This window comes from Pan troglodytes, chromosome 15 (genome assembly GCF_028858775.2).
Source record: "Pan troglodytes isolate AG18354 chromosome 15, NHGRI_mPanTro3-v2.0_pri, whole genome shotgun sequence".
Classification (NCBI taxonomy): domain Eukaryota; kingdom Metazoa; phylum Chordata; class Mammalia; order Primates; family Hominidae; genus Pan; species Pan troglodytes.
Window position 1 is genome coordinate 97892356 of NC_072413.2, and position 17013 is coordinate 97909368.

At 40.8% G+C, this 17013-nt stretch overlaps 1 protein-coding gene across 6 annotated transcripts in view; it reads left to right on the forward strand.

Moving 5' to 3' along the window:
- The window catches only part of EML1 (EMAP like 1), a 203845-nt gene that overhangs the window by 152617 nt on the left and 34215 nt on the right, over positions 1–17013 (forward strand). For 3 of the 6 annotated variants that reach the window (XM_009428449.5, XM_009428448.5, XM_009428450.5), the window contains 6 exons: positions 825–853; positions 1762–1818; positions 4251–4380; positions 6764–6913; positions 7860–7929; positions 10577–10687. In XM_009428449.5, the coding sequence (XP_009426724.3) occupies positions 825–853; positions 1762–1818; positions 4251–4380; positions 6764–6913; positions 7860–7929; positions 10577–10687 (547 nt within the window). The remainder of the gene's footprint in view (positions 1–824; positions 854–1761; positions 1819–4250; positions 4381–6763; positions 6914–7859; positions 7930–10576; positions 10688–17013) is intronic. The other 3 variants (XM_009428453.5, XM_510159.8, XM_001157076.7) reach the window with 1 other exon arrangement.

The window sequence follows — 17013 nt, forward strand, 5'->3', positions numbered from 1 at the left end:
GTCTGGAATGGAGACGGTGCCATCTCCCCAAAGGTGGTGTCATGGGAGGGGTGCCCCTGGCAGGAAGTAGTGGGTCTGCAGTGGCGGCCGCCTCTCCTTCTGCCCCCAGGGTCCCCTCGTGGAAGTTTCTCCTGTGAGGTGCTTGCTCCTAGGGATGTCCAGTCTGCCTGCGGCTGTCTGTCCTTAAATGCTTCCTGGGTTTGGTTTCCCAAGTACTGTCATGGGGTGGTCTCACCTGCTCATGGTGGGTGCCCAGGGTGACTGAAGTCAGCAGGGGGGTCCCTACCTCTCCCGAGGGATGGCTGAGCTGGAGGGCACCACACCCTGGTGTTCCCCCCTTCTCTTTCTATTTTATGCTCACCCACTTGTCTTCCGAGAACAGCCATCTGCTTAGGAGGTGAGCTCTAAAAGGCCTCACCAAAAGATCTTTTGTCAGGAATTTGCTAGTTTTAAATAAGTTCTTTAAATAATCTGTCAGAAGAGTGTAGGGAATAAAAACAACCGTTTTTACACATTTAGACAGGGTCATTCTCTTCTTGATTAACCACATTTTTTCCTCCCCGAAACACTTACTTGCAGTCATAAAAAGCACAACTTTGGTGATAAAGTGAGGATTGCAATCTCTTGCACCTATGAGATTGTTTATGATTGTTTATGTGTGTTCCTTTTTGCAGTGAAATTGGTCGTGTTTTTCTTATTAACGTGTATAACTTATGCAGCATTTGTGTGGCAGACTACTGCAGCCGTGGCTTTGGGGTCTGAAGTGAATGAGATTAAACACCCACAGCACCCTTTAAAAACTGTTTTTCGTTTTATTTTCACAGCAAACCCAAGGAGCCTGTATTCAGTGCAGGTAAGTCTGATTTAATTTATGTATGGGAACCCCTCACTCACTTTCTCAGAACTCAAGGGACAGAAAAGAAGTAGCCAGCTTCAGGGGCCAGCCTTGGACACACAGGAGCTTTGGTTTGTGCAGACCCAGATGGAGCTTTGTACCTGGGGGTCGAATGGCTCAGATAGTGACAGCGAGACTGCCTTTAAACAGTCATAAAGAGCAAACCCTTCACCTACCCTCTCCAAAACCAATGTAAGACATGCCAGTAAGGAGGAGAGTGGAATGCCACCACCTATGCCATGATGGAATTTCTAGATTAAAAGGTGTCTGTTGCCTTGGTTATTCCTTCCTTACTAACTGGATTCTGTTATCAACATTTGCATTTCTCTTAGGGGAAAGTTTCTTATGCATCAAGTTATATAACTGTCTAAAAGTAGCTTTTCTTTTTCTGCCTATGATCTCCTAAACTGCAAACTAATAGTTCATGTATATCTTTCCATATATCTTTTTTAACACCTTTTGTAATAAGGTAGATGCTGTTGTCTAGCATCTTAACCTTATTTAGAAATATAAAATGCAAAAAATGGACAAGTATGTAATTGATGAAACACATTCATTTAATTTTAATTGTTCTAGTTTTTTTCTTAAGTTCAGAATTAAAACATAAAAGTCAAAGTTGTGTATTTATCAGCATGTGCTTTAGTGTTCATTTCATTTTCAGGAAGCATGAAATTACTCACTGAAAATGTACTTGCTGTAAGCTCTCAGGGCCACATTGTGAGCGCACTTGTCAGGATCCCTGAACCGTGTCCAGATTTTAAGATTGGGGGGCAGGTCAGGTGTTGGCCTGCGGGCTAGTGAGGGCTCCGGGCTCCGGGGCAGGCAGGCCAGCCACACTTGCAGTACTCCACCGTCTCTTTATCTAGCCCTTCTGTCTCTGTCTCCGAAATCACAAGGGAAACGCCGGGTGACACACTGCAAAGGTAGGCAGCATTTCTGAAACCTCATAGCTCTCTGAGCAAAGCTGTTACCCAGGCTACAGAAACCTTTTTCATACAGGCAAACAGATGCTCTCCTTGTATGAAAATGTTTTTGTGTTGCAAACCACTTCGATTCATTTTAAGTTAAACGCATCCCTGAGCATTTACTCGGATGGGCTTTAATAAGTGGCTGTAATTTGGATCCCAATTGGTATTGGCTGACTGCAGGAATTTTTTTTTCATCTATGTAAACCTTAAGAGAGCTATAGGGCCACCCCTGGATGTCCCACTGTTTGACTTGATATCATGCACTGCTGCTGGCCTCTTCCCACTAGCGCCTTTGGGTTTGGTGGTGTGTGTGCTGTTATCCTAACCTGCCTGGAACAAACACTGCTTTCCCTGGCTGCGTTTTGATTTTAGATGTAGCCTGTCTGAATCACCAGTACAAAACAGTGCCAAGGCTGACTTCAGTGCTTTTTTTGCCTAGTTCAGTAAGTTAAAATTCTGCAGTAAGTAAGCTCAGTCCTAAGGATTCTTAATCATCACATACCTGTGATAGACTCGTGGATATTTCATAGACATTGGTTATATACATCCACACTGTGCATTTTTTATGTGTTGTGGAAATAGCATTATATTGTCTTTATTCCTAACCTACATTCTGCGAGCTTTCTGGCAGGACTGATTCTCTTACAAAGAGAGTTGCTAGAATCCCTTTTCATTTAGCTGTCAACTCCAGTCTCTTGCCCCTCTTTTCAAGAATGTCAATCGTTTGGGTGCTTTTAGATTCTTTGGTTGTGGTAGCCACACAGCCCCTGATGAGCTTATATTTGGGTGAGGTTTAAGGAAGGGAAGAAGCTTCAGAAGAGAACAGCATGAGCGGTGGCACAGACAGGACAGGGTGTAGAGGGGGGCAAAGTGACACGCCTGGCCCCAGAGGAGAATCCCTGTGGGTGGCTGTGGCAGATGAGGTCCTGTGCGGTGAGAGCCTGGCAGGGCATTTAGACCTGCTGGATCCAGCAAGGAAGAGAGCACGTGAAGAAGTTTACATGGAGGAAGGGCTCCGTAAAACCTGGTTTGGGCCTTGGTGGGTTTGGCAGCAGTGTGTAAACTGACCCAGGAGAGCCATAAGACAGCCTGTGGTGATGGGGCCCCAGTGCACCTGGGGAAGTTGGCACCAGTGTGGGAGACATTGTAAGGGGAGGATCCATGGGACGCAGTGGCTGGCACACATAGGCAGGGATGATCGCGTTCATGACTCTCACTCAACGTCAGCCTTAATACGCAGTGTGAAGAGTGTGTCACGTGCATGCATTTAAGACCTGAAGCGCATACACACAATAACATGAAACTGGGGTGCCCTCTTGATTTTTAAGTAATACTGCATGTGGCATTGTTTGAAAATCCTTAAGAATAAGACTTATAAAACTAACTTGTACTATAATTATTTCCTAACTGTTCCTCGCCAATTTCCTCCCTGCGGATGCTTTTTCTGTTGAGTTGTGTACAGGTATCCCTGGTTCCCACTGCCCAATTTAAATACCATTAAAACTAGGTCCTTTGATCTGCAGTGAAATTTCAGAATTCAGCGAGTTCTGAATCTGAACAGAATTCACCAGGAGCAGAGCTCACAAGACATTTTCTTTGCCCTTATCATATCCTGAGAACTCCAGTCAGAACACCCCAAGATGTTCTTTTTGAGGTCTAGGAGTTACCCCGTGTTGATACGTTATTGATATTTACTTCTGTCCCTATGATTTATTGAAATATTAAAAGTTATTTCATTATAGAAATGTTCGTTCTGAAGAGTTTTGCATCCTGATTTCTCTCTCTAATGGGTCTTTTGTTCTTTTGTTTTCCATTTCTAGATTTTCTTTGAGCATTTTCCTTTCTGCATTGCATCCTAGCATGCACTTCTGCTGATTTTGTGTTCTTTACACTTGAAAGAATTGTTCAATTAAAAGATACATAAAGACATATTTTTACATTGCAATATAACAAATCCATTTAAATATTGAAAAATATTTGTGAATTTGGATATTGAGATTGTGTATACATTGAACTCAAAAACTTTAAGTGGATTTCTTGTGTTAGTTGAATTTTGGGGGTGGTATTCTTTCCCCTCCTGATGATAAAAGAAAGTAAACAGTAAAATCTCATGGAAAATCATTGTTGGAATCAAGTTCCTTCCTGCCTTTTACAATTTCGTAGGCATCTCCTGTACTTAAGTAAACAGAATATCAAAAGCAAACAAGATGCAAACTTTTGTTTCAAACTGTTTACTTTTATGTTACTTTTTTCCCTAGGATATCAATTAGAATGACAGAAGGGTAAAAGTTTCTCTTTTATACTGAAAGGCTAGAGAGGATAAAGCATTTGTTTTCAGGTACGCTGGGCACTGAGGTATCTTACTGACATCTTTGTTCTTTTTGTAGAAGAAGGCTATGTAAAAATGTTTCTTCGTGGACGCCCTGTTACCATGTACATGCCCAAAGATCAAGTGGATTCTTACAGCTTGGAAGCAAAAGTAGAACTTCCAACCAAGAGACTCAAGCTGGAATGGGTGTATCCTTTATTCATTGATTAGGTCTCACATGAAGTTATCAGTCAATCAATGCTTGATGTTAACTGTAGAAATTCATAAAACTTAAGTCCTCTTAAGCTTTTGAAAAACAAAATGTTTTACTGTTACTTTTGAAAACTTAATGTAACAAAATTGACCATATGTTAGAGACCTACAGAGTTCTAACAAAGTAGGAGCTTCATAAGAGCGGCTTATTATCAGGAGAACCAACTTATCATTCCTGAACGAAATAGCTGTGGTTCTGGCTCAAATACATGTTCATTATTTTGCTGAAAAGAAAATATGAAGATGTTATATGATTGTATGAGTGATTTTTTCTTTGTCAGGAGAAAATGAATCGCTAGTTTCTGGTCCGAATTTTATTCTTTCCAAAAGAATGACAATAGTAGTTAGAAATATATAAAGAAGTGAACAGTGAAAATAATCAAGAATGGGTAGAATTTTAGATTCTAATGAGAACTGATTTTTTTTTAAGAGATAGTCTCTCCCTATGTTGCCCAAGCTGTTCTTGAACTCCTGGACTCAAGCAATCTGCTCGTCTCAGCTTCCCAAAGTGCTGGAATTATAGGCATAAGCCACCATGCCCGGCCAAAAGCCAGTTATTTTTAACAGGAGCTATCATATACTTAGTCAACTCTTCAGGGACAGATGGAAAACTAGGCACTCTCTATATTTATAAGGAAACAACAGTGACAATGCAAGAAAATATTGTCCTTATGATTGAGGAAATGGGAGTATCCAAAATTGAAACTAAACCACATTGGCAAAAAAGTTTTTAAACCCAAAGAAAGAGGGGGACTCTGAAAGGAGGGCTAGCATTCTCCCCTTAAACCAAGTATGGACTTGGCCAGCCTTAGGAGCCAAACTTCAAGTGTGACCTTGACTGAAGGGATGATAGAAAAATATGAATACCAAAGTACTGAATGAAGGGAGTCAAGTGAATGACGTAAATGAAATTGACATATCATGTAGATATCATCCTACTTTAAAAAAAAAAAAAACTAGCTACAGGGATGCATCCCTGTAGTCCCAGCTGTTCAAGAGGCTTAGATGGAAGGATCCAGGAGTTCAAGTCCAGCCTGGGTAACATGGCAAGTCCCTGTCTCAAAAATACATATATTCATATCAATCAAAAAGGCTCCCCAAAAATCTAGGCCACAAAAATCTGAATCAACCATATAACTAACGTTCTTGAAACAGAGGTGCTGGTAACTTCATGGCATGAGGTTTGGAAAAGTGAGCTTCCAGGGGAAAAAACAACTGAAAGATAAGAAAATAGAAACTGTGAAAAAGGTGAATTAAATGTTGATTATTTTTCCATTTTCTTATTACTTTAGAGGAATCCTGCAGAGACCACCTTTCAGTCTATGCAGATTTTAAGGGAAAAAAAAAATTTTTTTTCACCTTCAAATATTTGAGTACCTGTTTAATACCAAGCCTGGAACACAAATTATAAGATGTTGGTTTAAATTTAAGCTATTGTGACTTCATTTAGAATAATTACTATTTGAGATTATGGAATCATATTCTTTAGAAATTTTTTTAAATTACCACCTCTACCTAAATTTCTCCCCCAAAATACTTTTTTTTTTCCAGATTCAAATGTCATAGGCATCTACCTGCACCTGTTTTGGAATCTATTTTGATACATGAAATTGAAGTGCTTCAGCTCGTCTTTAAGTCAGTAGTGGTTTATTAAACGGTTATATCACATCTGGAAAACATTATTCAAAACATTTATTCAGCCTACTTCCTGTTCATATTTTAGAAGATGTAAAGCAATGAAAATTGCTCTAAATAAATGGCATTTTTTTGGCCATTATTTGGCATCTTGCCAGGTTACTTTTTACATCCAAGTTCAAGTTATATTTTGTTCTCAAAATAATTTTCAAGGTTTGGAAATATAATGCAAAAATTTTAACAGGCATTCTTATCCCAAAGGATCTGAGGGGCCTGATTTTTTTTTTTTTTTTACCTTTTATGTATGTTTGTGTGCATGTGTGTGTGTCATTTGTACCCTTTGTAAGTACTTTTACCATGTTTAAAAAAGGAATTTTTTAGTAAAAATTTAGCTTGTAGATTACAGTAAAAAAATTAATAATTGACTCAATAGCTTTCTAAAAATAAAACCAAATCCTTGTGAAAATATGTATTCACATTACATCAATGACTGTTTCAACTTTACTGCATGCCTTTTGGGGGTCACATGTATTTGTCACAGAATATTTGCAATTTAATGTTGTTTAAATTAGTGACGCTGATGGTAATAGTTATATGGTATTTTATTGCCTGTGCCTGTTGAATAAAGCTGATGTTTTGTCAGCTCTTAAAGGGAAAAAAAATTTTATCTTGACATCCACAAAGCTATGGGTACAGGGGTCGAGACTGCCGTAACAACCTGTACTTGCTTCCGACGGGAGAGACCGTCTACTTCATCGCATCCGTGGTGGTGTTATACAACGTGGAGGAGCAACTGCAGAGGCATTACGCTGGTCACAACGATGACGTGAAGTGGTAAGTCCTAAAACAGGTCATTCCTGCGACTCAGAAGGCCGAGGTGGGAGGATCGCTTGAGGCCAGGAGTTCCAGACCATCCTGGGCAACAGTGAAACCCTGTCTCTAAAATAAATAAATAAATAAATAAATAAATGTGATTCCTGTTGCACAGGTGGAAATAGCATTAGCAGAACACGGTCAGTATTGGGATATAACTAAAGAGAAGGAAGAGGGTCTGAGGAAATGAGGTCTTTGGGAGAGCTCTTCTGTGTGGTCTCCTTGTGGTCCGCTCACTACTGCGCTCCGTGAGACCCCTCTCATGTTTAATTTTCCAGCCTCACCAACGCATGAGCTTCACGGACCACATTGTCTCAACAAACAGCGCCACCTCTTTGGAGGCCTTCTTAACACATCATGTATTAAAGGCTTCTAATTTGGGTCTTTATTTTTTGATAAACATAAAAATGTGTTGCCTCATGTTTGTGGCTGAGTCGGCTCTTCCCATAATTCATTTATAGCTTTTGGTAGGCATATTACATATCTTGGAAGGATGGATGCGTGAAGAGATGGATTTATATATTTGTATTTGTCCTGGTTCCTTGGTCAATGATAAAAATCCTGTTCACAAAAGATGGTATCTTTCCTATTTATGTACTCAACGTGACTTTTTAATAAAGATTGTAGACTAATGTAGTGGTTCTGAGATTGAAATGGTATTTTCCCAGCAGAGGATGCTTTTTCCTTCAGTTTGAAAATTCTTAAGAAGAAATAAGGGAATTAAGATGAAATGAATTAGGCACTAGTTGTCTAACGTCGTAGTGCTCAGAGAATTTGTCATGAGTCTGTAAGAAGTTAGGCATTATATATTTCTTATATTTAAATTTTTGACTAGATTATATTTGAGCAAGGGAAAAGTAAAACTTACCTGCAACATGTAGATGTTTTGTAAATATCCTTTTCTTAGCCTAGCAGTTCATCCTGATCGGATCACGATAGCAACAGGACAAGTTGCGGGCACATCGAAGGATGGAAAAGTGAGTTACGTTACCTTTTCATTGTTTCATAATGAACTGGTAACACAAAGTAATTTTTAGAAAACATTGTGCTGCTGAGTAAGGCTGCTTAGATATAATTATGGTATCTGAAAACTTCTGAACCCCTCACTAGAATTTTTTATTGTAAATTAGAAGACTTATTGTGTGGCAGGGTGCGGTGGCTCACGCCTGTAATCCCAGCACTTTGGGAGGCCAAGGCAGGCTGGATCTCTTGAGGTCAGAAGTTTGAGACCAGCCTAGCCAACATAGTGAAACCCGTCTCTACTAAAAATACAAAAATTAGCCAGGCGTGGTGTCACATGACTGTAGTCCCAGCTACTCTGGAGGCTGAAGCAGGAGAATCACTTGAACCCGGGAGGCGGAGGTTGCAGTGAGCCAAGATCATGCCACTGCACTCCATCCTGGGTGACAGAGAGAGACTAAGTCTCAAAAAAAAAAAAAAAAAAAAATATTGACTGTGACCTTAAAAATCCCTGGAGCTCATCTTAATTTCATCAGATTTTTAAATAGCATCGTTCTGAACAAAGAATTTGCTAATTCTTAAAATGTTTATTTATATGATAAGTATTAAAAATAGAAGGTAAACATTTAATAAAGTTAAAATTATAATAATAATTTGAATGTACAACATTTTACCAAATTTCAGCCACCCTCTGCCCTGTCCTGTGAATGTCGTTTAACAGTCGTGACTTTAACCCATGGAGTTTGTGTCTGTGTGCAGTCACAAAAGCTACTAGGAGGTTTTTAGCACAGATTTTGCAAGCACTTCAGCAAGACTTTAATTTGCATTTTAAGGCGTTAGAGAGGGAGCTTGTAGCTTTTTTGATATCTACTTTTATATAGCTTGTTATTGCATAATATTTTATCTGAAACTAATTTCTTTAAGTACATACATTTTATCAACATGTTTTCATCCAGAAAAAATGAATACTACCATATTTCAGAAAATATTTTAGTAACATTGGATTTTAAATATTAATCTTATGCTATTTTCCATTAATTTTTTTTTTTTTTTCTTGAGACAGGGTCTCACTCTGTCACCCAGGCTGGAATGCAGTGGCACAATCACGGGTCATTGCCACCTCTGCCCCCACAGGCTCAAGTGATCCTCCCACCTCAGCCTCCTGAGTAGCTGGGAGTACAGGCACACGCCACCTCGCCCGGTTAATTTTTGTATTTTTCGTAGAGACAGCGTTTCACCACATCGCCCAGGCTGGTCTCAAACTCCTGGGCTCAAGCGATCTGCCCACCTCAGCCTCCCAAAGTACTGGGATTACTGGCGTGAACCACTGCACGTGAACCACTGCGCCTGACCTGCATTAATATTTTATACTTGAAAAGAGTTAACAGAAATAATGGAAATCAGACCACTATTATGTAAATAAATTCACTTAAATTGAATGGGTCTTTCAATTTTTTTTTTTAATGTTAAATGGCTTTGAAAAATTCTTTGAAATTAGTGGTAAGCTATTTGTTCCTCCCTCTAGTGGCTTAAAAGTATATTTCAGTTTCTGGCATTGAAATTGAATCGGTACTTTAGAACCAGAGAAAAATGTTATAGTTATCTTTCAGTTTACCCATAGAGAAATCCAGAGAGGCCTAGTGAATGCCCGCGGACACCCAGCTACTTAAGAGATTAGACTGAACTAGAACTTGGTTCACCTAACGCCTGCCTAGTGTTTCTACTAGGTCCAAGGCCAGCACCTTTTCTTACTGATAAATCTACTGATTGCTCTATGATGTTTTCTTCTATTAAGGAAGAGAAAAATTAGCGTAAATAACCTAGGAACACAGTTGAGAGGATTTTAAACCAATTATAACAATTCTAAATCTTACTTGTACATAATTGATGCCTGTTTTGCCCAAGAATATTAAGCTCTTTTTTTTTTTTTTTTTTTTTTTTGAGACAGAGTTTTGCTCTTGTTGCCCAGGCTGGAGTGCAGTGGTGCAATCTTGGCTCACTGCAACCTCCACCTCCCGGGTTCAAGCGATTTCCTGCCTCAGCCTCCCAAGTAGCTGGGATTACAGGCATGCACTACCACGCCTGGCTAATTTTTTGTATTTTGTAGAGACAGGGTTTCACCATGTTGGTCAGGCTGGTCTCGAACTCCTGACCTCAGGTGATCCACCTGCCTCAGCCTCCCAAAGTGCTGGGATTACAGGTGTGAGCCACCACACCTGGTCTGTTAAGCTCTTAATATTATTTGGTGGTGACCATCTTATGAATTTAGGCATGGTGACACCTTAGCAACAAAACAGACTTTAAAAGAATAACCCATATGTGAGATTCCATTTTACTTGTCATTTTTCATTTCTAAAATTCAGACACATTTAGATGCACAAATTAAAGTGTCATTTCCCATGGTACTATTGTCAAAAATTGGCCATTCAAATTCTAAAACTTGGTAGACCTCTCCTTACTGTTAAATTATCAACAAGGCCCTCCACCTCCTGAAGTCATCGGGAATGTTTTATTTACATAAAAAGGCAGACTCCTGAAATGCAGAAAAAGATCTTTTGTTTTGACAAAGTTCGAGTTACTGCCCAAGTAATCTTGTCGCTTCAAGGTAAAGACACATGTGTATCACCATCACAATTGATGGCTCTGTGTTTCTTTTCTGAACAGCAATTGCCCCCACATGTGCGCATCTGGGATTCTGTGACATTGAATACTCTCCACGTCATTGGAATAGGTTTTTTTGACCGAGCAGTCACCTGTATTGCATTCTCAAAATCTGTAAGTATGTGCCCTGTGGATATTGCTGTCTTCTTCCACAGGAAGTAGAGAATCAACTCAGGGTTGAAGAGGGGGAGTTGACACACTCGATACCTGCCTGGGTGTATGTACAGATTTGGACTCTGAAACATTCCTGCTTCCCAGAACCCCTCAGTCAGAGGTCATATGCATGTCTCATCAGGGACACACACTTCCTTCCAATCAGACATCTCCAGCCACATGGGTTTGGTGATGAAAACAGGCCCCCAGAGATATCGTCCTCACTTTCCTTAAGGCAGTTTATGTGCTCTGGCCTTGAATTTCACCTGCTTCTTTCAAGGGTGGCTCCAGCGTGTCTGTCTCTGCCATCCTGCTACTGGAAAGGGGTCCCGATCCAGACCCCAAGGGAGAGTTCTTGGATCTCTTGTAAGAATTCAAGGCAAGTCCATAGAGTAAAGTGAAAGCAAGTTTATTAGGAAAGTAAAACACTAAAAGAATGTCTACTCTATAGAGCAGCCCTGAGGGCTGCTGGTTGCCCATTTTTATGACTATTTCTTGATGATATGCTAAACAAGGGGTGGATTATTCATGCCTCCCCTTTTTAGACCATATAGGGTAACTTCCTGATGCTGCCATGGCATTTGTAAACTGTCATGGTGCTGGTGGGAGTGTAGCAGTGAGGACAACCAGAGGTCACTCTTGTCGCCATCTTGGTTTTGGCGGGATTTAGCCGGCTTCTTTACTGCAAGCGGTTATATCAGCAAGGTTTTTATGACCTGTACCTTGTGCCAACCTCCATCTCATTCTGTGACCTAGAATGCCTAACCACCTGGGAATGCAGCCCAGTAGGTCTCAGCCTCATTTTCCCCAGCCCCTATTCAAGTTGCTCTGGTTCAAATGCCTCTGACATTTCTCCCCTCCCTTTTATAAGAGAATCCTTAATCCTAAGGGTTGTAAAGGGACAAAGATCCATCTTCTGTAACTTCTTCGGGCTGAATAGGGGTGATGACATTCCTGCCTAACTATTAGGGTCTCTTGTATTTGGGGTAGAGAAGAGCTCAGTCAGAAGGCGTCAGTATGGCAAGGTGATATCTGGAAGATTATTAAGTGTTCAACTTAAGAAAACATTGAGTAAGCTTATCCTGCATTCCCTACACAAAGAGTGCAACAGCAATATATTCCACAACAGTAAAACAAAATAAACAAAATTACCCCAAGTAAACTAAGTAAGAAGGCTTTTTATTAACTGGGCAACTATTGGAACCAAGCTGATACGGGGTCACTAGCTGATTCCAGTGTGTCCAGAATTAGAATACTGATCCAGATATTTACGTTACCCATTGCTTTTATTTCTTCTGAGCAGCAGTCAGAGATCACTGGTTGGTTCACAGGAATAAGCAGGGTTACTTTAAATAGCAGAAAAAACTTAAAAACGACTGATGAAACTAGAATCTAATAACAAATGTACCATAGTTCTTGAAACATAGTTTCTGTCTCCAGTCTCCCATTTTTACTAAAGACAAACCATAACAGGACTGATTAGTTTGGAAAAATAAGCCTTAGTCTTGTATACTTGGCTTGATTATTTGTATCAAGTGCAGCAAGAATAATTATTTTTCACATAGGCTTTTTAAATTGGCTTTGATGGAACTCTGTTCCATAAGGAATCTCAGATAAGACCTTTTTTAAAGCCAAGCCCAGCCATGGGTTTATATCCTTAAATACCTATGGGTTGAGTAAATTCCTCTCCTCTTGGGGGGGTCCCAAGATAACTTGGGGCTCCTGGGCCTGTGAGAAAGTGACATTCTTTACTTACCACAGGTCAGGAACCCTGTACAGGGACTGTGGAGACAAGGTACAAGGCCAGTTTCCCCCAAGGGGCTTCTATTGACTCTACAATTCAATTTGATTCCTTAAAGGAAAGCATGCCATTCCTGTGAAAAAAATAACCAGTTTCTCCAGTTGTGTCCTGTTACAAACAAAAACAAATTCTTTACAATTATGCAATTAACTATATTGCCATAAATTAAGAATACTCACAAATAGTTTCTAAATTCTGGAGAGATCAGGTTGAGAGAAACAAATATGCTTCAAATTTTGTTCATAGCAGTATACTTTACTTAATTGTTAAAAGCTCTAAATAGCTCAAAAGAAAAGTTTTCTTGTCTTTGAAAAAAGCAAAGGATCAGCAACATTTTAAGCAAAGTCAAAAAAGATGATTTCAATCTTCTATTAGTTTGGTTCATGCAGTTAACTCCTGTTCTGCTTGATATTCAGGAACATTTCAGCTCCCCATGAGAGTCCTGAAAGTTTTTTCCTCTATTCTCATGTTACAACTTCGAAAGTAATCAGAAACTTGCATTCAAGAGCACCTGTTAAAGGCCTATATCTGATTATAAGCCGCCTTTTAAATAGGACCAAAACAAGACAAGAATTGTCTGTGGATGACAGAAAGTCTTAGGACAGCCACAATTAAAGCCACAATTGACAAGGAAATTTGGTTACTCCTGGAGCATACAATAATTTAACATAACAAGTACAACTATTAATAACATACACTAAGTCATATCAGAATTATAGGAGTTTCACCTAATTTTGGAACACATGCCAGTAACATATTTATACAAATACAGCCCAAAGAAAGCCAATTTCCTATTTGACAATGCTTCCTGTATGACTTTTATACCAAATAAGCCAAATTTCACCTTTACATTAGTGTACTATTGATGTTAAATATTCTTAATAAAATCTCATAGATAAATCTATTCTTTTTTTTTTTTTTTGAGACAGAGTCTCACTCTGTCACCCAGGCTAGAGGGCAGTGGCATGATTTCAGCTCACTGCAACCTCCACCTCCCGGATTCAAGCAATTCTCCCACCTCACCTCCCTAGAAGCTAGGATTACAGGTGCACACCACCATGCCCAGCCATTTTTTTGTATTTTTAGTAGAGACGGGTTTCACTGTGTTGGCCATGCTGATCTTGAACTCCTGACCTCAAGTGATCCACCCGCCTCGGCCTCCCAAAGTGCTGGGGTTACAGGTGTGAGCCATCGTGCCTGGCCAATCTATTCAATTTTAATCACTGTGACCATAAGGTAAGATTTTTATAAACCTTTTATTAATCCTTTACAATTTGTGTTGAAAAGCAGATCATTGCTCAGAGAAAAACCTGTTGTGCTTTTATTCCAATGTTTAATTTACAGAAAAACTGATTAATACCCCTTTAACTTTAGCCAATATGTTCACACAGAATTTCTTTACAAGATTAATTTCTCTCAAACTTTCGACAACTTGCTTAAACTTTCAGCTTTATTCTATCTAATTTAAAACAATAATTTAAACTTTTAATCTAGGCAAAAAAAAAATCCACATTTCCATGCCTTCTTATAATCTATTACCAAAACACATTTCACTTTCTTTATATACACCTTACATATAAAACTGTTTTTATTTCTCAAAAATTACTTAAGTCATGTGAACTGAAAGGCATTACACTTTTTACTTTTCTTACAAAATATTTGATTTAAGCTTATTATTATTATTACACCGATTAATCAAAGCTCTTTCATATATAAACATCACACACATAATACATGTAAATACACAGACAGAAAATAAAGGACTCATTCCCTAAGCCAGGAATTGAACCCTGATCCCAGGCTGCCACTGTGATGGCAGAGACCAAGATAAAGTACTGCCACGTGTTACAAGGTCAAGCTCCCAAGCACACGAAACAAGATAAGAGAGAAACTTTATCCAGTTTTTTTTCAGGAACCTGCCACAAAATTTATAACTGACCAGTTTGCTGTGCTACTTTGAACAGTGGGCTTATAGGGTCCTAGGCCCACATTCTATCCTATGGTACCCCTCTTTATGACAGAATGATATAGAAGACAAATTTATAACACAAAGCACAACAGATTTTCTACAGCTTAAGATTACCCTCACAAATCCTTTTTTCCCATTAATCAAAAGTTTACAGGAGATAAATAGTGATTTTTACCATTCATTCAGCCAGTTTGCACAGAGAGAGAGAGAGAAAGGCCAGAAGTCTGACTGGTAAGAAATTCTTACCCTTTTGCTGGCATGCCAGGCTTCTGGGTTCCCTTTCCCTGAGGCGGCCCTAGTGATCCGGCTGGCTGCACCACAGCCCTAGGGGCCAAGCCACATCATAAAGGAAAATTATCTTTTTCTGTCCTGGCCAGAGCAAAATATGTGTGACAAAACATAGATATTAGCCATTCAGCTCAGCACCCAGCACCCAAAACCAAACTGGCAGGGCTCAGACATGCCCCTGGTTGGCCCCATCGTTGTTAATCCAGCCTCCAACCAGGAGCTTCAACTTACAGTCTCTGGGCAAGATAGTGGCCCTGAGTAATAGAAAACATAAGAAAGGGAAAAAGGAGAGAGAGAAAAGCATTGCCTGTGGCAGGGCGGGGAAGGTGAAGAGCTCAGGGAGGCCAGAGAAAGACCTGCCCACTGCAGTGACACTGAAAAGTTCAGGTGGCTGCTTGTTGATAACGAAGGGATCTTTCCCAGCAGTCCCGTCAGCTCTTAAATTTCCCCTTTTGGGGAGGAAAAAGCTCCCCATGTCCCATGATCTTGTACATGCCTAATTCTGTCACCCTTAGCCATCAGCAAAGAGTGCAAGGCAGATTAACCTAAAAATGATAATAGCAGTTAACGTCCCATAGTGCCAAGCCTGTTCTTAGCTGAAAGGGACTTTACTGAGAGGGACCTCTAACCCCCTAAATCTTAGGAAGGACTCTAACCTTCCTAAGTTGGGCCTGGAACCCAAGGTCTGTCTAGCGTCCTTGCCTTTTATTAAGAGGGGCCTTTAACCCACTCTGTCTTAGGAGAGACTCCTAAGTTAGGCCTCTAACCCAATCCCGTCCTTTGCCCAGGTGTGTGCACCCCACTTCCCCAAAATCAGCCATTTGGTGTGTACAGATGATTTTTCTTTGCATCAGGGGTCTCCAGTATCATCCCTTTGGGGTTCACCAGAAAGATGTTACCAGACCCCACCACTTACTAAAGTTAGCCTTTGGATTGGAGGTTTCCTCAGTATTGTCCCTTCTGTGGTCTCCAGAAAGATGTCACCGGACCCCACCACTTACCCAAAGTCAGTGTTTGGGTTGGGGGTTTCCTCAGTGTCATCGCTTCATGGTCACCAGAAAGATGTGATCATAAAGGTGTCCCAATCCAGACCCCAAAAGAGGGTTCTTGGATCTCACGCAAGAAAGAATTCTAGGCGATTCCATAAAGCGAAAGCAAGTTTTTTAGGAAAGTAAAGGAATAGAAGAATGGCTACTCCATAGACAGAGCAGCCCCGAGGGCTGCTGGTTGCCCATTTCCATGGTTATTTCTTGATGATATACTAAGCGAGGGACGGATTATTGATGCCTCCCCTTTTTAGAGCATATAGGGTAACTTCCTGACGTTGCCATGACGTGTATAAACTGTCATGGTGCTGGTGGGAGTGTAGCAGTGAGGACAACCAGAGGTCACTCTTGTTGCCATCTTGGTTTTGGTGGGATTTAGCCAGCTTCTTTACTGCAAGCTGTTTTATCAGCAAGATCTTTATAACCTGTGTCTTGTGCCAACCTCCTATCTCATTCTGTGACCTAGAATGCCTAACCATCTGGGAATGCAGCCCAGTAGGTCTCAGCCTTATTTTACCCAGCCCCCATTCAAGATGGAGTTGCTCTGATTCAAATGCCTCTGACAATCCCAACGTGGCTGGCGGGCAGCCTGGCTGCAAGCAGGGGTCGGACAGGGCCTTGTCATCTTCCAGGCTTCCTCAGGACGTGCTGGTTCAGCAGACCCACCCCACACTCTTTCAAACCATTTCAACCACTTCAGAAACCCATATTCACACACATGTGCACGTGTTCACATGAAAAGACCCCCATTGCACTCAGGCCCCCAGAGCCGAGGCATTGTGCAGCCCCACAGCAGCCACCTTCACAGCTGCTAACAGCCCCTGTGCCGTGCCTGCTGCGGGCACTGTCTGCTCTAGGAGGGGCTGTTGTTTTCATGGAACCCAGTGGTGAAGAGACACCCCACTGGCCCTTCTCTTCCCCAATTCCTGTTTCTTCATTCCCCATCATTTACCTGCTCTTTCTGTCTGGTCAAGAAAGCATGTCTCAGCCGGGCCCAGTGGCTCAGCCAGGCACAGTGGCTCACACCTTCTAACCAGCACTTTAGGAGTCTAAAGTAGGAGGATTGCTTGAGCCCAGGAGTTTGTGACCAGCCTGGGCAACATAGGGAGATCCCATCTCTACAGATAATAATAATAAAGAGTAGCTGGGAGTGGTGGTACACACCCGCGGTCCCAGCTACATG